The sequence below is a fragment of the Sinocyclocheilus anshuiensis genome, unplaced genomic scaffold, assembly GCF_001515605.1.
Source record: "Sinocyclocheilus anshuiensis isolate Anshui unplaced genomic scaffold, SAMN03320099.WGS_v1.1 scaffold450, whole genome shotgun sequence".
Lineage (NCBI taxonomy): Eukaryota > Metazoa > Chordata > Actinopteri > Cypriniformes > Cyprinidae > Sinocyclocheilus > Sinocyclocheilus anshuiensis.
In genome coordinates this window covers 963,560-990,433 of record NW_015546056.1, presented here as the reverse complement: position 1 = coordinate 990,433, position 26,874 = coordinate 963,560, and the positions used below count along the sequence as shown (strand labels likewise).

The following is a 26,874-nucleotide window of genomic DNA, read 5'->3' as shown; positions in this document are numbered from 1 at the left end:
GTTGCATTCATATAGAGCCTTGTTGTAAAGTGATACCGTTTAACTTTTAGCAAAAATCTTGATGACATAATCTTGCACTCATCGTCATGTCCTTTTTGTTTTCTCTTTTTTGTAGTCCAGTCAGCTGCTCTCTAAAATGAAAACTAAGCTACATTCGTTAAGCCATTTCATGGGGTGTTTATAAGCTCACAATGTACATTTATATCCTTTGTCAGTCTACAGTTACTCATCAAATCCCTTAAGAACAGTGAACAAGACTCCTGCCATATTAACAAAACAAACAGAAGTTTCAAAATCTGATTCTGTAATCCACACAACAACAGTCGAAAGATAACTAAAGAATGAGAGAGCTTATTTGGCAACAAAGTTGAGTCTTTCCTAAAGGGAGATGTCAGCCCTCCACTTCAGCCTCTTTATTAAAAGGCTCTCTGCCTTTACTGCCCGCTCCACAAAGTGGTTGACCACGGTTGGCACCCGTCCTCTATCTTATTTCTACAGGTGTGTAGTCTGTGTGCACCGATTTAGAGTACCATGTTTGGAGACAATGGTATAGACTGTCGAAGACCACAGTGTTAGGGAAAGAACTTATAGCAACTGATTGGCTGGGTCTTCATATTGGGTCGGGTCTGTGCATTGGATGGAGATCAGGGAATATCTCCATTTAATGGATCTACATCTGGCCTCATAAATCAAATCTAGACAAGTCCTGTCAAGAAATAAATGGATAAAATATGGATCTGAATCTGATGGATGTGTTCCGGATTTCTCTGAGCTTCAGACTGCTACTGAACAGAGACGGCATTAAAGAAAGGCTTTTCTTTGTCACGGTATATGCGCTGTTTGTGGTTAATCAGTCTTGTACACGGTTGCCAGCATGTAGGAGGTCTTAATTTTCTGTCTATTCTAGCAGACTTGAAATTAATGCTGTTAATGGAAGGAAAATTATTCTAACTTAGACCGAGTGCAAACTAAGCCTCTTTAATGTTGAAAACAGACTTTTAAAAAAATAATTACACAGCAGAAATCTTAAATAATCAGTTCTCCTTATGGTCTCTTCTCAGGAATAGCAGGATATTGTTCAGTCCAGTCTTATTTCCTATTTTCACATCCCTCTTGCTGTGTAAATACCGGACACTTTCCTGTAGATGATTTTGTTTAGTCTTCTTCTGTGCTGAAGGTCTCCTCTTGCTGAGAAGTACCCAAAACAGGCCATGAGTGGATCATGTAGAGCGGTGGTTTTCAACTGGTGGATCAAAAAAGTGGGTCAGCAGGATAAGCATAAAGTAAATAATAAAATGCAACTATCTAGAATAGCGAAATAAATAGACTTATTAACCATTAAAAGGGAGAAAAATCTTCTTGTATATTTTGTTGTTCATGTCAAAGGCTGGACGTCTAATCAAACTCGCCCTCAAAATAACATGACCTAGACTACATGGAATTTGAGTTCACTTACAATGACGATAAACATGGTTTGTGCCGACCACAGTGTGCTTTGTTGTTGTTGGCTCCCAAGAGAACGAAACGATCGAAATTCAGTTCCCTTTCAGTCGGTCACATCGTTCTGCTCCTGACTACTCTACTGAGAGAAGAAGACTAAACGAGTTCAGCGCGCTCTTGGACAGCTCTTCGTGTTGGCGGTACAGCGCTTCAGCGGTGGTGGTTTCCCGTGTCGAGTGGGTTGCACACATCAGGCTGCAGAAGATGATCATCTCGGAGTCGCGGGCCAAGCTCCGTTTCCTCAAGGGGCGGAGTTCTGTTGCCTCTGCCTCGATCTAGTTCTCCTCATGGGGCAGCCAGGGGGGGCTACTTTAGGCAGTAGCGTGGCCGGTCTGAGGCACTCCGCAGCCAGTTGAGCTGCCGATGGAACGTGCTCCTTCAGGGAACGAGGGTTACCATACGTAACCGAGACGTTTTGTACAACAAAAAATTTTGGGTCGCCATTTGATTTCCAATTTTAAATTGGGCCTTGAAATAAACCCAGTTGAGAACCACTGATGCAGACCTTACTGAAGAAGATCTGTGAGGCCACAAGCAATATTTTTGGGCTTGCAAAGTTGAAGCCTTAAAAGCATTAAGTGTAAATGTGTAATTTTTCCAATCTTTTTCCCAAATTTATAAAAAAAAATGGTTTCACTATCCCTTTTTCCAAACATGGTACTTTATAAACTAGATTAACCACATCAATCATCTCATCCTGACTTTCAACTCAACCTTCAGGCCTGGGTTCCTCTCAGCTTCAAATCCACTGTTTCATCAGTATGAATATTTTTTTTAATTTTTCTAAATATAAATTTATAAAGGATTTCGAGTATAATAATCATAATCATATCTAATTATTGTAAATTACTGGATTTGAATCAGAGTGGACCCTGCCTCTGATGTTATGAATTGTACCTTATATCCAAATGACTTCTTTATCTCAGATGCTAACTTCCTGTCTCTCAGCAGGGCGAGCCCGGAGCTCAAGGACCACCGGGACCTCCTGGCCCCCCAGGGACTCCAGGCCTAACTGGTACTAGCGGGCCCCCGGTAAGTCACTGAAAATCATCTGCATCAGGAAATGTTTTCTACAGAACTCATGCTCGTTGTTAATCAAATATGTTACATGGTTTTCTGGAGTAAATAATTCTGATTGTTCATTTATGGGATTATGCAGTCAAATGTTTTTGGTATAATAACCATTATACTGTATATTTGTATAAGTCAGTGTCCCAGGCCATCGTCTCAGGCCATAATATTGTGGCCTCTTTTTTTCTCACATAATAAAATGTACGTATGTATTTATTTACCCTTTTGTGTCATCTGTGATTATGGCTGCACATTCCTGCATTTCTGTTTTTAACATTTGCACTTTTGCATTTGTTGTTGTTGGTTTTTTTTGTGTGTGTTTTAACTATCTATCTTCTCATTTTTGGGTATAGGGTAAACCCGGAGAACCTGGAAAACCTGGAAAAGACCCAAGAGTGAGTGTTTGAATACATGCGTTTTCTTCTTTACCTTTCTAATACGGGGGCTCGACATTAAGTAAAATAAACTCGGAAGTCGTTAATGCTCCATATGACAATGTAAACTCTAAGCTGAAAGTATGTTTGACACAGATTCTTGATATTATTTGACATGAAATCAGAAGTCTGTAATGCTCCATATGACAGTTTAAGCTTCAAACTGAAAGCGTGTTTCTATTTCTTTCATTTGTAGATGCTACCAGGGTTGAAGGTAAGCATGAAAAGCACACAGCTGTCCAGCTGCTCTGCAATGATAGTATTTTCCACAGGCGAGTCATAAACAGGCTCACATGAAGTTCACACACAGTTCAACAGCCTACAGGGTGGGTCTGCTCTGCCGTTGCCAGTACAGAAGGGGTGGATACGCCATAATTGATTATCCGTGTTGCTGTTGGATAAGTATTTATTTCCCCTGATGCGTTAATTGCCACTGAGTTTAGACTGGGGAATTTTAATTGTACTCCATTTAGAAGCACTAGTCCCTTATAGAAGCACATTTCAGCTCTCTATAAAGATTGCCTGCCAGTCTATATAACAGCTGTAACTAGAGGCTTTCTCCTTTGGACACGAAGTTCCCAATAAAGGAATACCGATCTGCTTATTACCCGTTTTACAACTGGATAGCTCAGAGTATATGAAACAAATAAAAAGGCTTCTCGATAAAAGCCAAAGAGGTCTTTGATTGTTTTTGCTTTTTTTATAGGGTGAGCCCGGTGTATCTGGACAAAAGGTGAGTGTGTCTATCATAGTACGTGAGCAGATGTTTGTGTTATCCGAAAGGCCATTCGTCAAATCCCACATTTTAGGACTAGAAATTTGGCACTGTTGTTGATTGCTTAAACAAAACTGTTAGAAACGGATCCTTCTTCTCAGAGGAACCTTCAGGAATTAAGCTGAACTGTGAGGGAGTGACATATCAATTAATCATTCAACAGAGTGATTGAAAACCACTAAGCTGAAGGGCAGAGCCCTGAATGTGAGGCTCATCAATCGCCATGCTAGATTAAGAGTTTCAAAGTGGAAAAGGAAACTTGGCACATCACTTTAAAGTCATGCTAGAGCACAGATAAAATATTAGTGGATTAGAGAGAACACAATTGATTGGGTCAAACTCCATTTTTCTTTCTGCATGGCCATTTTTCTCTAACCGATTTTGTCCTCATCTCTCAGGGTGATCGTGGTGAAGCTGGTCCAAGTGGACCTGAAGGCCCCAAGGTAGGAATCTGTAACCTTTGACTGGTTTAAGCAGCTTAAATAACTAACCTGCTCCACAGGTCAGCCATCACTTCTGGGTCAACTCATTACATAATCCCAACACAGAGGGTAACTTCAGATTGACAGCCCCCTTTGAGTCAGATTCAGAGATTACTAGCTTTCTACAGTGTGTTATTGTGTCAGTCAAAGTCTTGAAGTTTATGAAGGATGTAGGAAACACAGATGTATTACATACTCGCTTCCGTCTTTAATCAGGCCTTCAACAGAAGAGGGTGTTATCTAAAACAGTCTGTAGGTGACATCAGATACCCAAATCATATAGTTTTGATTAAGCCAGTGGGGTGGCACCTTTGTTGTTTGGGTTACAAGACTAAATACCATTGGAGCACTGGAGGAATTGCTCAAAGTACCGGGGGCTGCTGATAACAGCATTTGTTTGGGGTTTTACTGTCTTCCCCTTGAGCAATGTGCTTAACTCTAAAGTCATTGAGTGCATTACCCCTGAGGTAATGCGAGATTGAATTAAGATAGTAAATGGAGCTTAGTGTAATGCTATGAAAAGCATAAAATACGCTACAGTAAGTTTTTTAATGCCTTTGAAAGAAGTCTTTTATCTTCACCAAGGCTCTATCTATTTGATCAAAAATACGGTAAAAACACTTATAGTGTGAAATACTGTTACAATTTAAAATAACTGTTTTTATTTGTATATATTTTAAAATGTAATCCTTAAATTGAAACTGTATTCCTGTGTTGGCAAAGCAAATCATTACTCCAGTCTTTAGTGTCACATGATCCTTCAGAAATCATTCTAATATGCTGATTGCTTTATTATTTATCAATATTTCTGTGGAAACCATGATACCTTTTTTCTTTTTCTTTTCTTTGATGAATAAAAAGTTCAAAAGAAGATTTGTTTAAAAAATAAATAACATTATAAATGCCTTTACTATCACTTTTGATTGATTTAAAAATAGCTTAGCCTATGTACAGTTACAAGTGTGTTGATTGACACTTTGTGAGGGATACATTTTGGCACAAAAACCACATGTAATCTTTTCCATGTGGAATTGAATTTGCTTTGCTTTGATGCGACCTATATTGTTCGCAATCTTGGATTTGTGTTACGCTTTTACACATGTGAACTCTGGAACAACCTGCATATCCATTCCCTTCCAAATCTACCTTTGTGAACTTGAGCTTTCTTCCATCAGCCACGTAGTTCAGGTCCAACACACGCACCCAGTCAATAGCTAAAGCTAGATTGATAGTAAGCATGTCATACAGTGAGTTTATGGAAAATTCCTCTATACGATAGACTGAAGTTGCACTGTGTTTGTTACCTTTACATTCAATTTCATCTTGGCTTTTTATGGAAAATTCCTCTATATGAGAGACTGAAGTAGCATTGTGTGTGTTACGTTTACATTCAATCTCATATTAGCGCAGGTGAAATCTTTTGTGCTAAAGCAGAGAAGCAGTTATTTTGCACAACTGCACCACCTTCTGGATATTGACAGGTGCTGCGCCCATGAATGCTCACAAAACTGGAGATTTATGGAGGGAGGCTAAAATGTGTTCTCCCCTGTGATCTGAGGTTGTCTCCTGTCTGGCCTACTATTTTTACTCGGAAAAGAGACATCTTTACACTCATCTGTGAGAGAGGCAAAGGGCCAAGTCAATGGATTTACAATTAAAAGGTTAAAATCAGAGGAGAAATGTTATTCGGCACATTACCAACACAATTAATAAACGGCTGACTTTGCCTTCCTCCCATGAGACTTTATTTCTGAAAAATTACTGTCTGTCGTCTTCATGGATGTTTAGCTATTTACTCTGCGCTGCCAAGCCATACGGCATTGAATATGACAGAACAGAAATGTTTGCTTTAACAATTTCTCCACTAAACGGGAGACTGAATGGGTTGTTTAGATAAATGATGTTGTGAACTGAAACTCTGCTGACTTTAATGTTGCCCTGTTGCTGTGATAGATGTAAATTATTTGTTATAGACCAAGGAAAAGCATCACCTTTTGATGTATTAGAAGCTTTCATTTTGCATTTCATAGCATATTGATCACTTTGTTTGTTGTGTTTCTCTTTAGGGGATTAAAGGAGATGAAGGAATGAAGGTAAGGAACACATGTGGTTCTTGTTTTTACTGTTTTTTAAATAATGGTTGGAAGTTTAAAAGCGATGTGAGTTATTTTGTTGATGTTAAAATGCTTTCAACTGTAAGTAACCTGTTTGTAGGTTGACTGCCCCGTCTTTATGGTGCTATGAAAACATTGATGTGTTTGTTTGATCTTGACCAGCTCAACATAGCAACATTGACTCAACCAATAGCATGAGTTTGGGGGCGGGGCTATCTGTTTGATCGGCCAATGGCCAGTTGCATGTGGTGACGCATAAATTGCACACTTCACCTTTACATTTATTGTTATTCTGTGTATGGAAATCTCCGATTTGCATTCAGTTTTGATTATCATGTCATCTTTTGGATTTATTCAAATCAGGCATAGATCTGTGTTTTGTTAGATTCCAACCTGTATCTTGAAGGAGCAGTTTTCTATAGAGAGTAAATCTAAACATCTGAAGATTTATGTTTGTATGACTGTATCACATGTCTGAGGCATTGCTCCTAGTAAAGACATGCATCTGCTGGAGTGCTTACACTGTTTCTCACTGGGGAGACGTTTGCCCTGTAAACAGGAGTGGGACGCACGTAAAGTTTACACCTGCTGATGCACAAATAGTCCCTATAGGATACCGCTATTCCGACTGTCTAACTGCTTAATGCTGAGTGTTGTCCTGTAAAGCCAGCAATGATAGATGAGCAGAGCCTGAATGAACTCATCTTTGTGGACTGGCCAGGGAAAACACAGGGTGTGATATCTTAAAAGGGTCATATCAGGAGGAAGCCAATTTTCCTTGATAATGTACAATAAAAAAATAAGTCCAATGTATTATGAAAATATACTGTAACTTATAGAACTTCCTTCTTAGTCCCAAAAGGGCATTTACAGAAACTAAACTGAAGTTAAGCAACCTAAAGGCACAAACAAACAATAAATAAATAAATATTATTAATGACTGTTTTTGGTGCAAGCATTTCATTAAATTACTAACCAACTGGTCATATGTAAACGGGCATCAAGGGGAAAAAATATGACTCCATGAAATCAAAATAATCTTTTTTTTTTTTTTTCAATGTCTGTTATCTTTGAGGTCATCAATACTGTCAACATCTGTATCTTCTCTCAAAAAAATAAAAAAATAAAAAATAAAATAGCATATACATTTACATAAAAAACCTCATATGCACTGTTTCCTAAATGAAAGTTAGAAATGTTATCTTGACAACTAAAAGAAATAAGTTGAAGTACTAAAATTACTAAAGCTAAAACTGAAATAAAACTATATTTAAAGCTAAATAGAAAAATGACAAAAGCACGTAGTGTTTACTAAAAAATAAACTTGAATGTAGTGTTAACTAAAAAATAAACTTCAATTACTAAAGTTAACTAAAAAAAATGGATTCATAATAAAATACTGTAAGACTGTAGTAGTGTATAAATCGCATATACTATATATACTATATACATACTATAACCAACTGCCTTTGACTAGCAAATAGCATATCATGCTGTGGCTGTGATGTACTGTAGCTAAGGACTTTTTTATATACTGTATGTCCTGCCCAAACCTGTTTCAGTTGAAACTACAACAACAGAGGAAAGAAAACTGTGCTTGCCAAACAATTTCATGGGGTGTTTAATAAACCCTGTGTTCAGACGAGAGAGGAAGCAGAGGTTTGAGTCCATGGGCCAGACATCTTATGTGAACTCTGTGTCTCACAGAAATCCTTTACTATGAGTTTGATGGAATTTTCATTTCCTCTGCACATCCCTCCGCCTTCCCCTCGACCACCCTGTATAGTGAACCGTCCTGATGCTTACAGGATCAGAGGATTACTCTAGATCATCATCTTTATCGATTTATTGTTTCTGGCTTCTTAATTCAGAGTGTGCCAGAAGAAAAATCTTTCTCATCTGATGACTTTGTTTGGGATCACATGTCTCATGTCTGCATATGAGCTCCGGTTGGCTTCCAGCAGTTTGTGTGTATTTGTGGTGTGTGTGTTGCTCTGCTGAAGATGTCCCCATCTGTGCATTTGTGTAGGGTGAACCAGGGATGGATGGGCAAAGAGGAGAGAAGGGGGAGAAGGTACTTTGCCTGAGAAATGTAGTTTGTTATGCATTTAACTTTGGGTGGATTGTTTGTATGTGTGTGTAAAAAAAACTAAAATATCGTAATATTTTTGCATGATCAGCAAAGTTCTGATACTTCTTGGATACACTACCAAAAGTTTCGAATAATTTCGTTTTTTATTGTTTTTGAAAGAAGTCTCTTATGCTTACCAAGGCTGCAGTTATTTAGGCAAAATGACAGTAAAACAGCGTTATTGTGAAATAGTATTGCAATTTTAAATAACTGTTTTCTCTTTGAATATAATGTAATAAATAAATTGTAATAATATTTCACAATATTAGTGTATTTACTGTATTTCTGATCAAATAAATGCAGCATTGTTGAGCATAAGACACTTCTTTGAAAAACATTTTATAAAACGTAATTATTCCAAAGTGCTATACAAGAGCCATGAGGTTGAGACCTACAGTGGCCAGTAAGATTTGGTCCGTTCATCACACAGAGAGTCAATAATGACAGAATTTTCATTTTCGAGTGAAAGGTTCCTTTAAGTCGGTCCTAAATGTACATTCCTATAACTCATCCACCCTCATTGACTCGGCACCACTGGTAGACGCCGGCTTACGTTACCAAAGTGAGGACTCGCAAGGGCTGAGGGCAGGACAAATGCTTTGCAACTGAAACCAGGATGTGCACAAAGACATATGACTCAGTCCCAGAGTCATGCTGAGAGAGCAGAGGGATTGCACGCTAAGAGAAAAACAGGCCACAAGCTCAAGACATTCCCTACTTCCTTCATCTGAGCACCTGTGCGTCTGATTTACAGGCCTCTAACCCTGCTGTTTGTGGAGAGTCCCCTGTTACACGCTGCTTGATGGACTTAGCACACTTATTTTTGCTACCTGCCGTTGTCCCTGCCAAACATGTGCTGCCATACTCTTCGATTGTTAGGTCTGTTGTCATGACAGTGCTTTGTGTTGCTGCATTCGAGTGCTGTGTTTAAATATATGAATGTTTTCATGATCAGACTCAGCAGACATACCATCTGGGGAGCTGACAGATGAATAAGCACATCTGCAGCAGTGCTATATTTAGGATTTTTTATACATTTACTGTATATATATACAACTTGATCACTGCCTCTAATTGAATGCAGAAATATTTTTGTGTGGGTTTTGGGGTTGAAAGACGATTTGTTTGAAGACTGAGCTATTGCTTGTTTTAATATATTGGAATGTAAATAACATGATACACTATTATTCAAATGTTTGGTATGAGTAAGATATTTTGTGATGATTTTGAAAATCACTTATGCTCTCCAAGGCTGCAATTAGTTAATAAAAGTATACAGTAAAAAATTTGAAATATTATTACTATCTAAAATAACTGTTTTCTGTTTTAATATATATTCAAATGTAATTTATTCCTGTGATGCAAAGCTGAATTTTCAGCAGTCATTACTCCAGTCTCCAGTGTCACATGATCCTTCAGAAATCATTCTAATATGCTGATTTGCTGCTCAAGAGACATTTCTTATTTTTCATTTTTTTACTACTATCAATTAACATTTTAGAATGATATTAAAGTCATCAAAACTATGAAATAATGGAATTTATATAGTAAACAAATCTCTAGTCTAGTGACTATATTTGAGCTTTGTCTACATTTCAGCTCTGCTCAACTGACTTAATGAGGTGCATCCTGGGATACGTTTTAAACAGTATTGAAGTTCACATTCTGCAGTATGATGCACACTTGCTTTTACATCTCTATTTGTTCAAATTCATGCATTAAAAGACTTAAATTTTAAAATTTGTTACATTTTAAGCATTTCAGCCTAATAATGTATATAATGTACAATAAGTTTTTAAGATCATGAGAAACAGATTGAGTCCAGTGTGTCCAAACATTTAACTAGTATTGTATACCCACAATATTTTACAATGTCATCACTTTACTATGGTATCGCCACAGTAACATTTATTTGTCTTCCCTCAGTCACATCTGTCTCTGTCATTACTAGTCAGTATTAGGTTTTGTGTAGTGAAAGCCAGTGAACATTTTTGAGATAAAAAGGAGATAAGCAAATGCTAAATTAACTCCTTTTACTCCTGCGGCCAGCAGTGGGTGAGCCTCATCTGTATTCAGTGAGGCTGTTAAAGACTGTCTGCGTTTCTCTCCAATGGAAAAAAAAATGTAACACACATTTACAGTCAAAATCAGGCATGCACAAACACAGTGAAAGACACTCACTCATGTAACACATGTGATTCCTCTGCCATTAGACTCTTATGTCAAGTAGGAACGAGAGATGGTGGCGTGACATGAATTTAAAGTGCAGCACCTCAGAGATCAAATGAGAGCCGCTTTGTTTCGTTCTCTTTGACATTGGCTCTCAAAACTTCTCAGTTACACACTCCCCTCCAGACCAGGATTGATAAAACAGAGAACCCAAGGGCTATTAAAGCAATATGTCAGGAGAAGCCATGCATTACAATGATTTTACAGTGAGTTTTTATGTGCTACATGTGGCCACAACAGAATAAATGACTGCAAAAAGAATTTTTCTTCACATCCTAAAAATACATTAATTTGAAGTATAAATATTGAAGTACAGTATTAAGGCATGTTGTCAGAGAATATACTACTGTATTTAGGTCAGTAACATTAATACTTTTTTTTTGAGCAAGGATGCATTAAATTAATAAATGTTAACAGTCATTTAAAGACATTCAAAGAAAAAGTGCCATTTTAAATAAATCAAAGAATCCCCCAAAATTGTATTATTGTATCCAAACTCAATGGATTCAACATTGATAATAAAAAATGTTTCTTGAGAAGTAAATCAGCATATTAGAATGATTTCTGAAGGATCACGTGACACTAAAGACTGGAGTAATTATGCTAAAAATTCTGCTTTGCATCACAGGAATAAATTACACTTTAAGATGCATTAACATGGAAAACAGTTATTTGAATTTGCAGTAATATTTCACAATATTATTGTTGTTACTGTATTTTTGATCAAATAAATGAGCCATGATGAATGTCCTTCACAAAATGTTAGATTATGCTTTTTAAAGCATAAATCCAACATTTTATGAATTTTGTCAGAATGTTAAGTCAAACGGATTGCTATTACTCTTTTTGCTGCAAAAAATTGACACACTGCATCTTTAAGACTCAGAACTACATTTTTTTATAGTTGTTTTTCTCTTCATACAAGGACCCTTTGTGCAGTATATGATGCATGTTGATGTATATAAATGGAACTTATTAGGTTTAGTTTGGAAATTCCATTCATCCGTTTTCTCTTTATACCTCGGGCCAAGCACGTATACCATGCTCTCGTATTTCATAGGAGCCAAAGTAAGTCATTACTTATTACGAACTGTCCTGAAGGAATCAAGTTTGTCAGCAAAGAATGCAGACACTTCTCCGCAGTGCTGATGACGGTTCTCTTCACCTTCCCAGAGTTCCCCTCAACTCCAAAGGCTCCGTCCTCATCGTTTTTAGCCTGAAGATTAGCACTCCCATAAATCACTTGCAGCCTCTGTCAGTCCACAACTATAGCCTCTGCCTCACCAAGCGCTATTCGCTCTAAAATAGAAGCGGATGGAGTTGAAGGAGACATGACGATGGGCAGAGGGGCCTATAACGGAATGGTGTGAGTTGATTGGAAATGAAGAAGATCAAAGAGACTTCCTGTTTTCATCATGTGTCCAAGAAGTCTCTCTTTCATGATTAAAGTGATCAACAATCATTGTATCGTTCCATTCCCTTAACGGGACGGTAACATGAAGTCAGGCTCTTTCATCTACTGGGAACACAGATAAACTCACATACGACTCTCTGCCTTATCCAAACCCTGCCATCCGTTCTTGGTGCCTGATTGTACAGAGTTTATGAAGGCAGCTGAGTATGACAAGCAGTCTTGTCTCAGGCCCAAAAGCACACTAGAGTGCCTAGTATCATTAATACCGTATCAAACCACACACATATGGCGTCTGGCTCTCTTGATAACCTGCAGCTCTCTCCAAGGTCTGACCGCTGCACCTGTCAGAGCGGGTTATGCCACGCAAGGCTCTGCCACTTGCCCCCTGCTCAGACTCACTGGAGTCTTCATGCCATCTTTGACCTCTGCCCTCAACTGCCTGCTGTCTGGCCGCCAGTCTCCAAATGGCATGCGTTGTTTTCTGTAGAGACTTTCTGGACATGTTGTAAAACGCTTCTCGTGTGGCACTACCATGTAATGTAGTGATTGAGTGCTGGCTAATATACCTGTTTGTTTGTGTGTTTGATAACCCTACTAAAGAGACCAGCTTAAACTCGAGTATCCATACTGCTATATGCTGATTAGATGTGGTTTGCTGCTAGTCTAGTGATGGTTTGCTAGTGAAGCTGGTTGATTGTTTGGAGATTTTTATTTTTGAATTTTTTTATTATAATTATTTGTTAAAATACTTCTTTCTAAGAAAAGTGATGTGTTAAGTTAGTATTGCACTACTTATTCTCACTGAAGCTAAATGAAACTCCCTTTCCTCCAGTGGAATTGCTATGCTTGGCTTGCAGCCATTTCGTACATTAGAAATGCATTAGAAATGTATATTTTATTTGTAATTGCTGAACTCCACTGAAACTGCATTTTGAAGATAGTTAAATGTGTAGTTCACCCAAAAATGAAATTTGTCATCATTTCTTGACTTTCTTTCTTCTGCTGAACATAAAAGAAGATATTCTGAGTTTTATTTATTTATTTATTTATTTGGTCCATACAATGGAAGTCAATGGAAACCAAAACTGTTTGGTTACCAACTTTCTTCAAAATATCTTCTTTTGTGTTCAACAAAAGAAAATAAGTCATATAGCTTTGGAACGACATGAGGATGAGTAAACCAAGACAGACTTTTAATTTCGGCTCAACATACAGTCCAGTCCAGTGGTGAGCAGATGTGCTGGGAAATACTTGTTTGTCATCATGTCTAACAATCTGCTGAAGTGAAAGTCTTTCAGTGATGTTTTGCTTGCGTTATGAGTGCGATCTTTGGTTTTGGCTCGTGAATGTGACCATTTAAGTATTGAAAAGATGAGTAATTAATGCTGATTTTGCAGGGTGAGCTAGGGATGCCTGGAATGTCTGGGAAACAAGGAGTGAAGGTAGTTCACTTCTACTGCTGCCTCTATCCATCCCCATTTATTTATAATGAACTATCCTTTTTTCCCAGAACCCTGCATGCTGTTCCAGAAGCATTCCGCTGCTAAAACGCTCAGTCTTATCTGTTATGATTGTATGTAAAGCTGCTTTCACACCAGAGCGTGATTGATTGCTCATTATACAGGCACCTCACATATAAGCGTCTCACCATCTGACACTGTAAAGTGGCGTCTGAGACTTGAGGAATGAGATGGCAGGAGAAAGACGGATGGTGCCACTAGCAGTCAGACCCCCCCAACAGCCCTCGACCTCGATGGGTCGAGTGTCCGCATGCAGCCGCAGCTGTGTCTTTAGATCACTGCCTTCATGTCTGCTCATTGGTCTGAGATAACAGACATGAATTAAATAGCTGTGCTCTTTACTATTAATAGCAATCCAACTGTTGGCTCATTGCGGCACTGCTAGTGAGCAGCTATTTGCGTGCCTGGAGAGCAAAAACTTCGACATACCAATCTAAATATTGATACCAGCGCGTGCTGTCTAATCGCTTCAATAGAAATGATGACATCTGATAGACCCTTGGGGGTTTACGATCGACGTAAACAGTATTTGTCTAAATGATTACAGAGAATAATCTTCATTTGAAATTACGAATGACTTTTTCAGCCAAAATATATGATGCTGATTCCTTTGTTGATTTTCAAAGGTCAGGGTTTGAGGACGTGTTTAGGTCTATTCTCACAGTTTTTCTTTTCTCTCTTTTTGTTTTCCTAATGTTGATGCCTCGCAACCTTCAGGGAGAGCCTGGTTTCCCAGGTGTCCCTGGACGAAAGGTAAAGGCCTGGTTTGGTGTGGCTGTATCTTTAACACATTTTGCTGATCATTCTTAAAGTAATGAAGATTTTTCTGTCGCTATTAAGGGTCAGGCAGGTGTTTCTGGTATCCCTGGAAAATGGGGCTACAAGGTACACCCAAATGTGTGCTGTGGCTGTTTCTCGCATAAGTGCTAGATCTGATACTGGGCTTAAACCCTCAGGAAATTTTTTTAGATGTGATGTTGAATATTGAGGTTGAATTTTACTTACCAGTTTGCAATTTCGAACATGTATGGCTTTCTTCCGTGCAACACAGTGATTAATGTTTGAAGAATTTTTGCCAATTCTTTGAAATTTAATGATATTTTTAAGCTTCAAAATGAGAAAATAAAGCGCCATAAAAGTGGTCCATACAAATCATGCACCTTATTTAACCAACTGAAGTGTTATTTTAGAAATTATTTATGTAATATTATATTATTTATTGATATTATGTTTTACTGTAAATTTAAATGTAAGTTTTAGTAAGTGTGCTTTTGTTATTTTTATTCATATTTAAATATATCTCAATGTAGTGTGAATGTATTCTTATTTTTTAGTTTTAGTAATTTTAATATTTCAGCTGTTTTTTTTCCCGTAAGCAACATTTCTAATTTAAGTTTTTTATCTTATAGTAAAAGAATGGCTGAGTTTTTTTTTTTTAATCACCTTTAGTGTTCCACAGAAAAAGGAAAGGGTTTAGAATAAAAAGAGGCTGAATAAAAATAACCATATTTTAATTTTTCAGTGAATTGCATTGATTTGACTTTAATTACACATGCATGTCTAAAAGACTTCTATGAAGTGGTGACCTGACTGTCTGCACTCAATTCTGTTTGTTTTTGGTGTCAAAATGTATCTGTTTCATGTCATTTTCAGATATTGTTTTGTCTGTACTGAAACTTAACAATGTGGAATTATTACGTTGCGGTTTCACTAGACTTTGTGTTCCATTTATTTTCATATGCACATGCAAGCGAGCATTAAATCTGCATGGCTTGCAGTTCTGCAGGCAATGGAAGAAGACAGTCTGTTTTAACATTTTTAATGTGTTAATTGTTATGATTTAATTAGTGTTTCTGCAAAACAGAAGCCATAGAAGGTGACCTCATATTCTGCGGCCCATATTTGCTGTATTTCAGTGACCACACCTTTATTCTCACTCCCTGTGTTGAAGTACCGCAGCTGTGGTGAATTAAAGACGTCAACTGTAATGCTTCAAAAGCAAATGGGAACAAGATGCGCACACTAGAATGTTTTATACACCTTCGTTATATAGAGATGCATCTTGAATCTTTGAATGTTAACTCCTATATTGTTATTTATTGCTAGGGAGAGAAAGGCGATCCTAGTGCTGCAGGAGCTGGCATCAAAGGAGAACCAGGTGCCCAGGGACAGCCCGGACAAGCTGGACCCAAGGTACCTACCCCTCATTCTCCACCTTATGTCCACTGCTGAATTTCTTTCTTGATGTGGTGTGACATGCACAGTCAGTGGTGTGACATAAGCTCATGGTTTAGTCAGAATTAAATTTGGACTTTCATTGTTGCATGTCTTTTCGTAGGGTGAGAAAGGTGATCAAGGCATAAAGGTGAGCAATTGACTTTTTTAAAAATAAATAAATAAGTGCTAGTTCATTGCAACTCTACATGACCTTGTATGATTGTGATATTTTAAATATGTCCTTGGAAAAAATAGCACAATTAATGTTTTCGATTTGTAGGGTGACCATGGCCAGGAAGGCCCATCTGGACCAAGGGTGAGTAGAGGCCATGTGTCACTGACAGAGAAAATAATGCAAACAAGATACTAGGTTTGAATGTGATGTGAATGGCTGATATCAGAAATAATGCTATATATTATTGATTGTTTCCCCATTGCTCAACAGGGTCCACCAGGTCCAACCGGGGAGCCAGGAAAATCTTTAATCAACAACAATGAAAATGTATGTCTTTATTTCTGATGTATATAAATTTCTTCAATTTGATTATGATTTAGTTATAGTGCATATTCACTTCTCGGCCTCATATAACAGATTCAAAAGATTAATTTGTATTATGTGAAGGCACTAATTTTATTTTATTTTTTCAGGATATACGCAATGTGCATTTAATGGTAAGTGTCATTCTTTGTTGAGAAAAAAGTATTTATTGGAAAGCTGGATAACTTGATATTGTTTGTGTATTTGAGCACACACATAGATGAATAGACAACTACTTTCAGATGTTTAAGTATATATTGTTTTTATTTTAGGGCCCTCCTGGTCTGCCTGGAACTCCAGGGCTTCCTGGGAACCCCGGTTTGAAGGTAGCTGACCAACTTCTCTCATTCTTACCCTTTCTATCCTTAGTGTATAACTTTAGGAGAATTTTAGATTATATTCATATACAATTCTGGTGAGATCTGAGGAAGTTTTTCAGCAGCATGCATTCCATGGTTTAAGACATGTCATTGTAGGCTACCTTGTTCTTTTGCATTAAACATAACATTTTATTTCTCAGGGTGATGTTGGACTTCCAGGTCCCCCTGGTCTTGATGGGGAAAAGGTAAATAATAATTAACATTTACTATAAATGAAACACATTTTAGCCACTAATCTGCCATTAGTCCACTGGTGGATGCATTTACACAACTCTCGAAACTTCATAATGCTGAGTGATTGTACCTGTTTGCTTCTTAGGGTCCAAGAGGAAAGCCAGGAGAACAGGGACCCTTCGGCCCTCCTGGACCAGAGGGACCTCAGGGAGAAGGAGGAGTCATAGGCTTGCCTGGGCCAAAAGGAGACAAGGGAGACATGGGCCCCTCAGGATCACCTGTAAGTGACTCTACCCAGCATTCCCATCATATATAGTCTGTCTGACTACACCTGAATTGTTAAATAACCACAAAAGGTCTTGCATGAAAGAATATTCTGATATCAAAATATCATAATATTCAAATTATGTACACATCATGTAAATACATTAACCCAACTGCAAAGTTAACCAAATTAAGCCAATATTTCAGTTTCTAGAAATTACGAATATATTTGGTTTATGTAAGGAAAAGTTTGGATTCATGTAACCCTCGTTTGGAATATTGACTGTAACTGAATAAAAAAGAAAGCATGCCTAGTATTTCCAGAGGACAGTGCATTTGTATTTGCCTTTTTTGGGATAATTTGGTTAAAAGAACATATTGCAATAACTGTGGAACATGTAAACATCTTTTTCAGATTAAATGCTTAACCAGAATATAGACCTTAATCAGAAAATGAGTTGCGTGTAAATGTGGTCATTGTTATTTGAGCAAGTGGGTTCATGCTGAGTGCTTTGATGAATTTTGAAAGCGTTTGTGGTGGGTGGGCAGCATTGCGTCTTGAAAGCCTACAGTTTACTAATCATTAATCCTACATGTTCGATGCTATGAATTCAAAGGCCTCTTGGTTGTGGGCCTTGTTTACAAGGCTGTCAAGTCATGTTCATCAACCCAGGCCCCCCAATTGACTTTTCTGCCAACTTTAATGTCTATTTCCTTATTCTTTCCTCATTCTTTAGGGTTTAGATGGCCCTACTGGAGAAAAGGGGGTTTCAGGGCCCCCTGGCCATATTGGATTGCCAGGCCTAATGGTACGCAATGGTGCCCCTCAAGCAAACAGATTGTTGTCATTGTTGAAAAGACACGGCATGACTTTGGGATGCAGTGTATTTCGTCATGCCAGTTTGATGTCTTTTGAATGAATGGTAGAATTCAGTATTCCTATCCTTTTGCTTTTTCATAATGTCTTCAGGGTCAGAAAGGTGAACCTGGGGAGAAAGGAGATAAAGCAGAACTGGTATGTTCCACACTATTTAGCTGCTGATTGCACTGGTTAGAGGTTTTTATGTGGTTTCATTAGATAATAGGGAAATATATTGAATGAAATGTCTTAATGGTGACTTCCTTATCTGTTCTCTCTCAGGTCTATGGGCCTGCTGGACCTCCAGGACCTGCAGGGCCAGTTGGGCCATTGGTGAGGACAATGTCTACTTCATAAAAGCTTATGATAACAGCAGACATATTACATACATATCTGTGGAGCATCAGTGCATTTTTTTTTCCCATTTGATGGTGCATTTATGAAGAGAAACTCATTTTAAACATCTCAAAATGATACTGATTTCTAATAATTATTAATTTTTGCTTATCAGGCACCTCCAGGGTTGCCAGGACCAAAGGTAAGTATTCCAACCTAATGTAAAATGAAGTGTTATTTGTCTACTGCCATATGCTAAACGAGGCATTAAATCTCATATGTTCTTTTTAGGGAGAACCAGGAATAGGCCTGAGAGGAGAGAAGGGATCACTTGGACAGAAAGGAGAGAAAGGAGACAGGGGCCATCTTGGACTCCCTGTAAGTACATTTCTGATTCTTATAATCCAGTTTTTGATACTTGATAAACGTGCATTGCATTTATAGTCAGTACAATGTAAGATAAAAATCTGTCCGATATATCAAATCGCTCATTATGAAAAATACCTGTGATACCAGTGCATAATTAATTTGATAGTTTTCATACAATCTTGTCAACTGAATCAAGATGTTTTTGTCTTTCCTGAGTGCAGCGTTAGTGGAAAAGCATGTTTTGTTTAAGGTTTGTGCTTTAGCCAATGATGACATCTGATAGACCCTTGGGGGTTTACGATCGACGTAAACAGTATTTGTCTAAATGATTACAGAGAATAATCTTCATTTGAAATTACGAATGACTTTTTCAGCCAAAATATATGATGCTGATTCCTTTGTTGATTTTCAAAGGTCAGGGTTTGAGGACGTGTTTAGGTCTATTCTCACAGTTTTTCTTTTCTCTCTTTTTGTTTTCCTAATGTTGATGCCTCGCAACCTTCAGGGAGAGCCTGGTTTCCCAGGTGTCCCTGGACGAAAGGTAAAGGCCTGGTTTGGTGTGGCTGTATCTTTAACACATTTTGCTGATCATTCTTAAAGTAATGAAGATTTTTCTGTCGCTATTAAGGGTCAGGCAGGTGTTTCTGGTATCCCTGGAAAATGGGGCTACAAGGTACACCCAAATGTGTGCTGTGGCTGTTTCTCGCATAAGTGCTAGATCTGATACTGGGCTTAAACCCTCAGGAAATTTTTTTAGATGTGATGTTGAATATTGAGGTTGAATTTTACTTACCAGTTTGCAATTTCGAACATGTATGGCTTTCTTCCGTGCAACACAGTGATTAATGTTTGAAGAATTTTTGCCAATTCTTTGAAATTTAATGATATTTTTAAGCTTCAAAATGAGAAAATAAAGCGCCATAAAAGTGGTCCATACAAATCATGCACCTTATTTAACCAACTGAAGTGTTATTTTAGAAATTATTTATGTAATATTATATTATTTATTGATATTATGTTTTACTGTAAATTTAAATGTAAGTTTTAGTAAGTGTGCTTTTGTTATTTTTATTCATATTTAAATATATCTCAATGTAGTGTGAATGTATTCTTATTTTTTAGTTTTAGTAATTTTAATATTTCAGCTGTTTTTTTTCCCGTAAGCAACATTTCTAATTTAAGTTTTTTATCTTATAGTAAAAGAATGGCTGAGTTTTTTTTTTTTAATCACCTTTAGTGTTCCACAGAAAAAGGAAAGGGTTTAGAATAAAAAGAGGCTGAATAAAAATAACCATATTTTAATTTTTCAGTGAATTGCATTGATTTGACTTTAATTACACATGCATGTCTAAAAGACTTCTATGAAGTGGTGACCTGACTGTCTGCACTCAATTCTGTTTGTTTTTGGTGTCAAAATGTATCTGTTTCATGTCATTTTCAGATATTGTTTTGTCTGTACTGAAACTTAACAATGTGGAATTATTACGTTGCGGTTTCACTAGACTTTGTGTTCCATTTATTTTCATATGCACATGCAAGCGAGCATTAAATCTGCATGGCTTGCAGTTCTGCAGGCAATGGAAGAAGACAGTCTGTTTTAACATTTTTAATGTGTTAATTGTTATGATTTAATTAGTGTTTCTGCAAAACAGAAGCCATAGAAGGTGACCTCATATTCTGCGGCCCATATTTGCTGTATTTCAGTGACCACACCTTTATTCTCACTCCCTGTGTTGAAGTACCGCAGCTGTGGTGAATTAAAGACGTCAACTGTAATGCTTCAAAAGCAAATGGGAACAAGATGCGCACACTAGAATGTTTTATACACCTTCGTTATATAGAGATGCATCTTGAATCTTTGAATGTTAACTCCTATATTGTTATTTATTGCTAGGGAGAGAAAGGCGATCCTAGTGCTGCAGGAGCTGGCATCAAAGGAGAACCAGGTGCCCAGGGACAGCCCGGACAAGCTGGACCCAAGGTACCTACCCCTCATTCTCCACCTTATGTCCACTGCTGAATTTCTTTCTTGATGTGGTGTGACATGCACAGTCAGTGGTGTGACATAAGCTCATGGTTTAGTCAGAATTAAATTTGGACTTTCATTGTTGCATGTCTTTTCGTAGGGTGAGAAAGGTGATCAAGGCATAAAGGTGAGCAATTGACTTTTTTTAAAATAAATAAATAAGTGCTAGTTCATTGCAACTCTACATGACCTTGTATGATTGTGATATTTTAAATATGTCCTTGGAAAAAATAGCACAATTAATGTTTTCGATTTGTAGGGTGACCATGGCCAGGAAGGCCCATCTGGACCAAGGGTGAGTAGAGGCCATGTGTCACTGACAGAGAAAATAATGCAAACAAGATACTAGGTTTGAATGTGATGTGAATGGCTGATATCAGAAATAATGCTATATATTATTGATTGTTTCCCCATTGCTCAACAGGGTCCACCAGGTCCAACCGGGGAGCCAGGAAAATCTTTAATCAACAACAATGAAAATGTATGTCTTTATTTCTGATGTATATAAATTTCTTCAATTTGATTATGATTTAGTTATAGTGCATATTCACTTCTCGGCCTCATATAACAGATTCAAAAGATTAATTTGTATTATGTGAAGGCACTAATTTTATTTTATTTTTTCAGGATATACGCAATGTGCATTTAATGGTAAGTGTCATTCTTTGTTGAGAAAAAAGTATTTATTGGAAAGCTGGATAACTTGATATTGTTTGTGTATTTGAGCACACACATAGATGAATAGACAACTACTTTCAGATGTTTAAGTATATATTGTTTTTATTTTAGGGCCCTCCTGGTCTGCCTGGAACTCCAGGGCTTCCTGGGAACCCCGGTTTGAAGGTAGCTGACCAACTTCTCTCATTCTTACCCTTTCTATCCTTAGTGTATAACTTTAGGAGAATTTTAGATTATATTCATATACAATTCTGGTGAGATCTGAGGAAGTTTTTCAGCAGCATGCATTCCATGGTTTAAGACATGTCATTGTAGGCTACCTTGTTCTTTTGCATTAAACATAACATTTTATTTCTCAGGGTGATGTTGGACTTCCAGGTCCCCCTGGTCTTGATGGGGAAAAGGTAAATAATAATTAACATTTACTATAAATGAAACACATTTTAGCCACTAATCTGCCATTAGTCCACTGGTGGATGCATTTACACAACTCTCGAAACTTCATAATGCTGAGTGATTGTACCTGTTTGCTTCTTAGGGTCCAAGAGGAAAGCCAGGAGAACAGGGACCCTTCGGCCCTCCTGGACCAGAGGGACCTCAGGGAGAAGGAGGAGTCATAGGCTTGCCTGGGCCAAAAGGAGACAAGGGAGACATGGGCCCCTCAGGATCACCTGTAAGTGACTCTACCCAGCATTCCCATCATATATAGTCTGTCTGACTACACCTGAATTGTTAAATAACCACAAAAGGTCTTGCATGAAAGAATATTCTGATATCAAAATATCATAATATTCAAATTATGTACACATCATGTAAATACATTAACCCAACTGCAAAGTTAACCAAATTAAGCCAATATTTCAGTTTCTAGAAATTACGAATATATTTGGTTTATGTAAGGAAAAGTTTGGATTCATGTAACCCTCGTTTGGAATATTGACTGTAACTGAATAAAAAAGAAAGCATGCCTAGTATTTCCAGAGGACAGTGCATTTGTATTTGCCTTTTTTGGGATAATTTGGTTAAAAGAACATATTGCAATAACTGTGGAACATGTAAACATCTTTTTCAGATTAAATGCTTAACCAGAATATAGACCTTAATCAGAAAATGAGTTGCGTGTAAATGTGGTCATTGTTATTTGAGCAAGTGGGTTCATGCTGAGTGCTTTGATGAATTTTGAAAGCGTTTGTGGTGGGTGGGCAGCATTGCGTCTTGAAAGCCTACAGTTTACTAATCATTAATCCTACATGTTGGATGCTATGAATTCAAAGGCCTCTTGGTTGTGGGCCTTGTTTACAAGGCTGTCAAGTCATGTTCATCAACCCAGGCCCCCCAATTGACTTTTCTGCCAACTTTAATGTCTATTTCCTTATTCTTTCCTCATTCTTTAGGGTTTAGATGGCCCTACTGGAGAAAAGGGGGTTTCAGGGCCCCCTGGCCATATTGGATTGCCAGGCCTAATGGTACGCAATGGTGCCCCTCAAGCAAACAGATTGTTGTCATTGTTGAAAAGACACGGCATGACTTTGGGATGCAGTGTATTTCGTCATGCCAGTTTGATGTCTTTTGAATGAATGGTAGAATTCAGTATTCCTATCCTTTTGCTTTTTCATAATGTCTTCAGGGTCAGAAAGGTGAACCTGGGGAGAAAGGAGATAAAGCAGAACTGGTATGTTCCACACTATTTAGCTGCTGATTGCACTGGTTAGAGGTTTTTATGTGGTTTCATTAGATAATAGGGAAATATATTGAATGAAATGTCTTAATGGTGACTTCCTTATCTGTTCTCTCTCAGGTCTATGGGCCTGCTGGACCTCCAGGACCTGCAGGGCCAGTTGGGCCATTGGTGAGGACAATGTCTACTTCATAAAAGCTTATGATAACAGCAGACATATTACATACATATCTGTGGAGCATCAGTGCATTTTTTTTTCCCATTTGATGGTGCATTTATGAAGAGAAACTCATTTTAAACATCTCAAAATGATACTGATTTCTAATAATTATTAATTTTTGTTTATCAGGCACCTCCAGGGTTGCCAGGACCAAAGGTAAGTATTCCAACCTAATGTAAAATGAAGTGTTATTTGTCTACTGCCATATGCTAAACGAGGCATTAAATCTCATATGTTCTTTTTAGGGAGAACCAGGAATAGGCCTGAGAGGAGAGAAGGGATCACCTGGACAGAAAGGAGAGAAAGGAGACAGGGGCCATCTTGGACTCCCTGTAAGTACATTTCTGATTCTTATAATCCAGTTTTTGATACTTGATAAACGTGCATTGCATTTATAGTCAGTACAATGTAAGATAAAAATCTGTCCGATATATCAAATCGCTCATTATGAAAAATACCTGTGATACCAGTGCATAATTAATTTGATAGTTTTCATACAATCTTGTCAACTGAATCAAGATGTTTTTGTCTTTCCTGAGTGCAGCGTTAGTGGAAAAGCATGTTTTGTTTAAGGTTTGTGCTTTAGCCCCCCCCCCCACCTTAATGCAAATATCAGTGTGCTGCAATTTCATGTTCATGTCTTTGTAACTAGGCGTCATGGTTCATGGCTACGTGTCGTCACATTGCATGAATCAGTGAATATCCACATTTGGCAATCATATATACAAGTGTTATCATGTAATCATCCTGTCACATTGTTTTATACACATTTTAATAGATTACCAACAAGTTCTTGATGGTTTCAGATTACTGTAACTGACTGACATTCATGTTATTATTACAAAATACTGTATGTGGTTGTTTATAAAATGTTTTCTCTCTGCTCTGTAAATAGCATGCTATAGGTTTTGTTACTATGAATTTCAGGAGTCTTTTCCTGACGTCATGACTAGTGTATATCTATGGTGTCAAAGTCATTGATTAACTTATTCTAGTCACATCATCAATGGCACAGTAGCTCCTTTACTTTTGTTTTGAATCTGCGATATAGAAATTGAGATATCAAGAAAGTTTTCTTAAGCAGCATTTTTGTCTCGATTTTCAGTATAAAAAAGGGAATAAAAAAGTATTTTAAACATAAACCTCACAACATTGTGTTACATAAATGTTTAAAGCAAAAGCAGTTTGGAAATGTGGTAAAATAGGGGAAAAAAATAGCGCATTATGCATTTTTAAGTAAATATGAAGTAAAATAAAATTTGTTTATTGATTTTTACTGAAAACGAGATTAAAATGCTGCTTAAGAAAATGCAGCATGGATGGGTAATGTTACTTTTTCCATAACCTAGTGAGCTGCCATAATTTAAAGGCATTGTATGTTCATTTCTAGCACAAAGGCTGTTTGTTTTGTTAGCTTAGCAACATGCTATCATCAAATTTAACTTAGCGGCAGGCTAAATCAAGTCTCCTGTGCACTTCTCATGAGGAGTGCTAGCCTATTTGTGTGGCACGCAAAGTCGCTTTCTATGTATAGTGGTCCAGTTCAGTCACTTACGAGGTTGCATTTCAGTCAGCATGCTGCCTTAGAAGGCAGCAAACGGCAATGTAGCTCACTAGGTTTTGGAACCGAACAACTATTTACAAGTATTATTTTTAGTTTTTGCATCTCTTCTGGAATGTATATGCCACCTGTTGTTATTTTATCACCATCTATACGATTGAATGGACCACTTTAGGTCCTGTTCATTAGCAGTCACACTTGCACTAAGACAATAAGATGCTAAAGTCACGTTATAAGGAGTTACTGCTTGTCTCTCACATGTCATCTTCAACACGTCACCCCTCCATCAAAACTAGAGTTGTTTTTATGTGGCACACGAGTCACTGCTTCACTCACCTCCCCCCACACTTCTCCCCTCCTCCCTTCCTCTCCTCCACCTCCATCTCTCCTCTCGCTCTGTAACTCTTTACACACTGTCCAGGGGGCTCATGGTTTAGACGGCAGGCCTGGTCCAGTGGTGAGTGGCGCAAGACACATTCCCATCATCCACCCCTCTATTTCCATCCATCCCTCTCTCGTTTCCCCCTCCGCCTGCTTCTCTCTTTCTGTCTGTCTGCCTCTGCTTGAGCTGTTGCTTGCTTGCTTCTGTGTTTTGTGTCTTTTCTGTGTTGTCTAATGGTCAAGGCCTTGTTTAGATCTCTATTGAGGTTGCATCGGCATGAGTATGACTTTGTCCCTAAGCCTGTTTGGCTGTTGCCTCTTGCTGTTTCCAGAGGTACCAGGCTCGGTTGATTTCTCAACCTGTCAACACGCGAGTGACTGAAGGGGAGCATGGCCAAACACTTATAAACATCTCTCTCTCTCTGAAACGCAATTTCTCCTTCTTTGAAAAGTATGCACATCGTGCTCTACAGAAGTTAATAATCCTTTTGCATTTCATGCCGTCGCAGCCCTCTATACCTTTGTAAAAAAAATTCAGACATGCTTGACCTCTGACCTTTCAAAGGCTTAATTCCCTCCCAGCTTCAGAGCTTTATTTCATTCCATGACAAGCTTTGATCTTGTAATGTCATACCAGGAGAGAGCATGATGGGATGCGGCTGCATGAACAATGATTTCACGGCATACAACTGTACAAATGGCTGAGAAGCAAAACTCCTGAAAAAGCAAGATGTCTAACAGCCCTTCTGTTGATTCCTCTCCAAGTCATGGGAGGAAAATGGAAGATGGATTCGCTGTTATATTTACTTGTGTGTCTGTTTATTTCCACTTAGATCAACAAACTTTGGAGTTTTGTGGAATTCCTCTGCAGATTGGTCCTCGGATAGCTCTTTTTAAACATATATAAGGAGTTTAAATTGCTCTTATTCGGCTCAGAAAAGTTTGTTGATCTATTGGTGCTCAACACTGATTAGTTTCTCTCCCTCTCTAAACTCTTAACCCACCGCTGTGCCCTCTGTTGAAGCTCACGCATGTCATTTTCTTTGTTCCAAGGGTCTGATAGGACCGGTTGGAGTACCTGGGCCTGCAGGACCAAAAGGAGAAATGGTTAGTGCTGTAAAAACAATTTAGAAACAAATGCATGAGGCTTCAAAATGGGTGTTTCTAGTAATATTTTGTGTTATGCAAAATTATAAAAACCTTGATGATGCTGTAGGCATGAATGCCAGCATCATGACAACTGGGCAAATGAAGTATAGTTTGAATCACAAATAATTACATTTAGTGTTGGGGAAATTTACTTTTAAAAGTAATGCATTATAATATTGCGTTACTCCTTCAAAAAGTAACTAATTGCAGTACTTAGTTGCGTTTTATGGGAAGTAATGCATTACGTTTTTTTTGTCACCTGGACTTTAAAGGGGTCATATGATGCGATTTCAATTTTTCCTTTCTCTTTGGAGTGTTACAAGCTCTTGGTGCATAAAGAAGATCTGTAAAGTTGCAAAGACTAAAGTCTCAAA

General features: G+C 37.8%; 1 protein-coding gene across 1 annotated transcript in view; it reads left to right on the top strand.

The window, feature by feature from the left end:
• Positions 1 to 26,874, top strand: part of LOC107699278 (collagen alpha-1(XIII) chain-like) — a 103,897-nt gene that overhangs the window by 68,899 nt on the left and 8,124 nt on the right. The window contains exons 15-33 of the mRNA XM_016500490.1: positions 2,449 to 2,532; positions 2,925 to 2,966; positions 3,202 to 3,219; positions 3,712 to 3,738; positions 4,179 to 4,223; positions 6,329 to 6,355; positions 15,777 to 15,863; positions 16,009 to 16,035; positions 16,168 to 16,203; positions 16,333 to 16,389; positions 16,536 to 16,559; positions 16,698 to 16,751; positions 16,946 to 16,990; positions 17,125 to 17,259; positions 18,214 to 18,258; positions 18,385 to 18,435; positions 18,614 to 18,640; positions 23,655 to 23,741; positions 26,405 to 26,458. Of these exons, the coding sequence (XP_016355976.1) occupies positions 2,449 to 2,532; positions 2,925 to 2,966; positions 3,202 to 3,219; positions 3,712 to 3,738; positions 4,179 to 4,223; positions 6,329 to 6,355; positions 15,777 to 15,863; positions 16,009 to 16,035; positions 16,168 to 16,203; positions 16,333 to 16,389; positions 16,536 to 16,559; positions 16,698 to 16,751; positions 16,946 to 16,990; positions 17,125 to 17,259; positions 18,214 to 18,258; positions 18,385 to 18,435; positions 18,614 to 18,640; positions 23,655 to 23,741; positions 26,405 to 26,458 (972 nt within the window). The remainder of the gene's footprint in view (positions 1 to 2,448; positions 2,533 to 2,924; positions 2,967 to 3,201; positions 3,220 to 3,711; positions 3,739 to 4,178; positions 4,224 to 6,328; positions 6,356 to 15,776; positions 15,864 to 16,008; positions 16,036 to 16,167; positions 16,204 to 16,332; positions 16,390 to 16,535; positions 16,560 to 16,697; positions 16,752 to 16,945; positions 16,991 to 17,124; positions 17,260 to 18,213; positions 18,259 to 18,384; positions 18,436 to 18,613; positions 18,641 to 23,654; positions 23,742 to 26,404; positions 26,459 to 26,874) is intronic.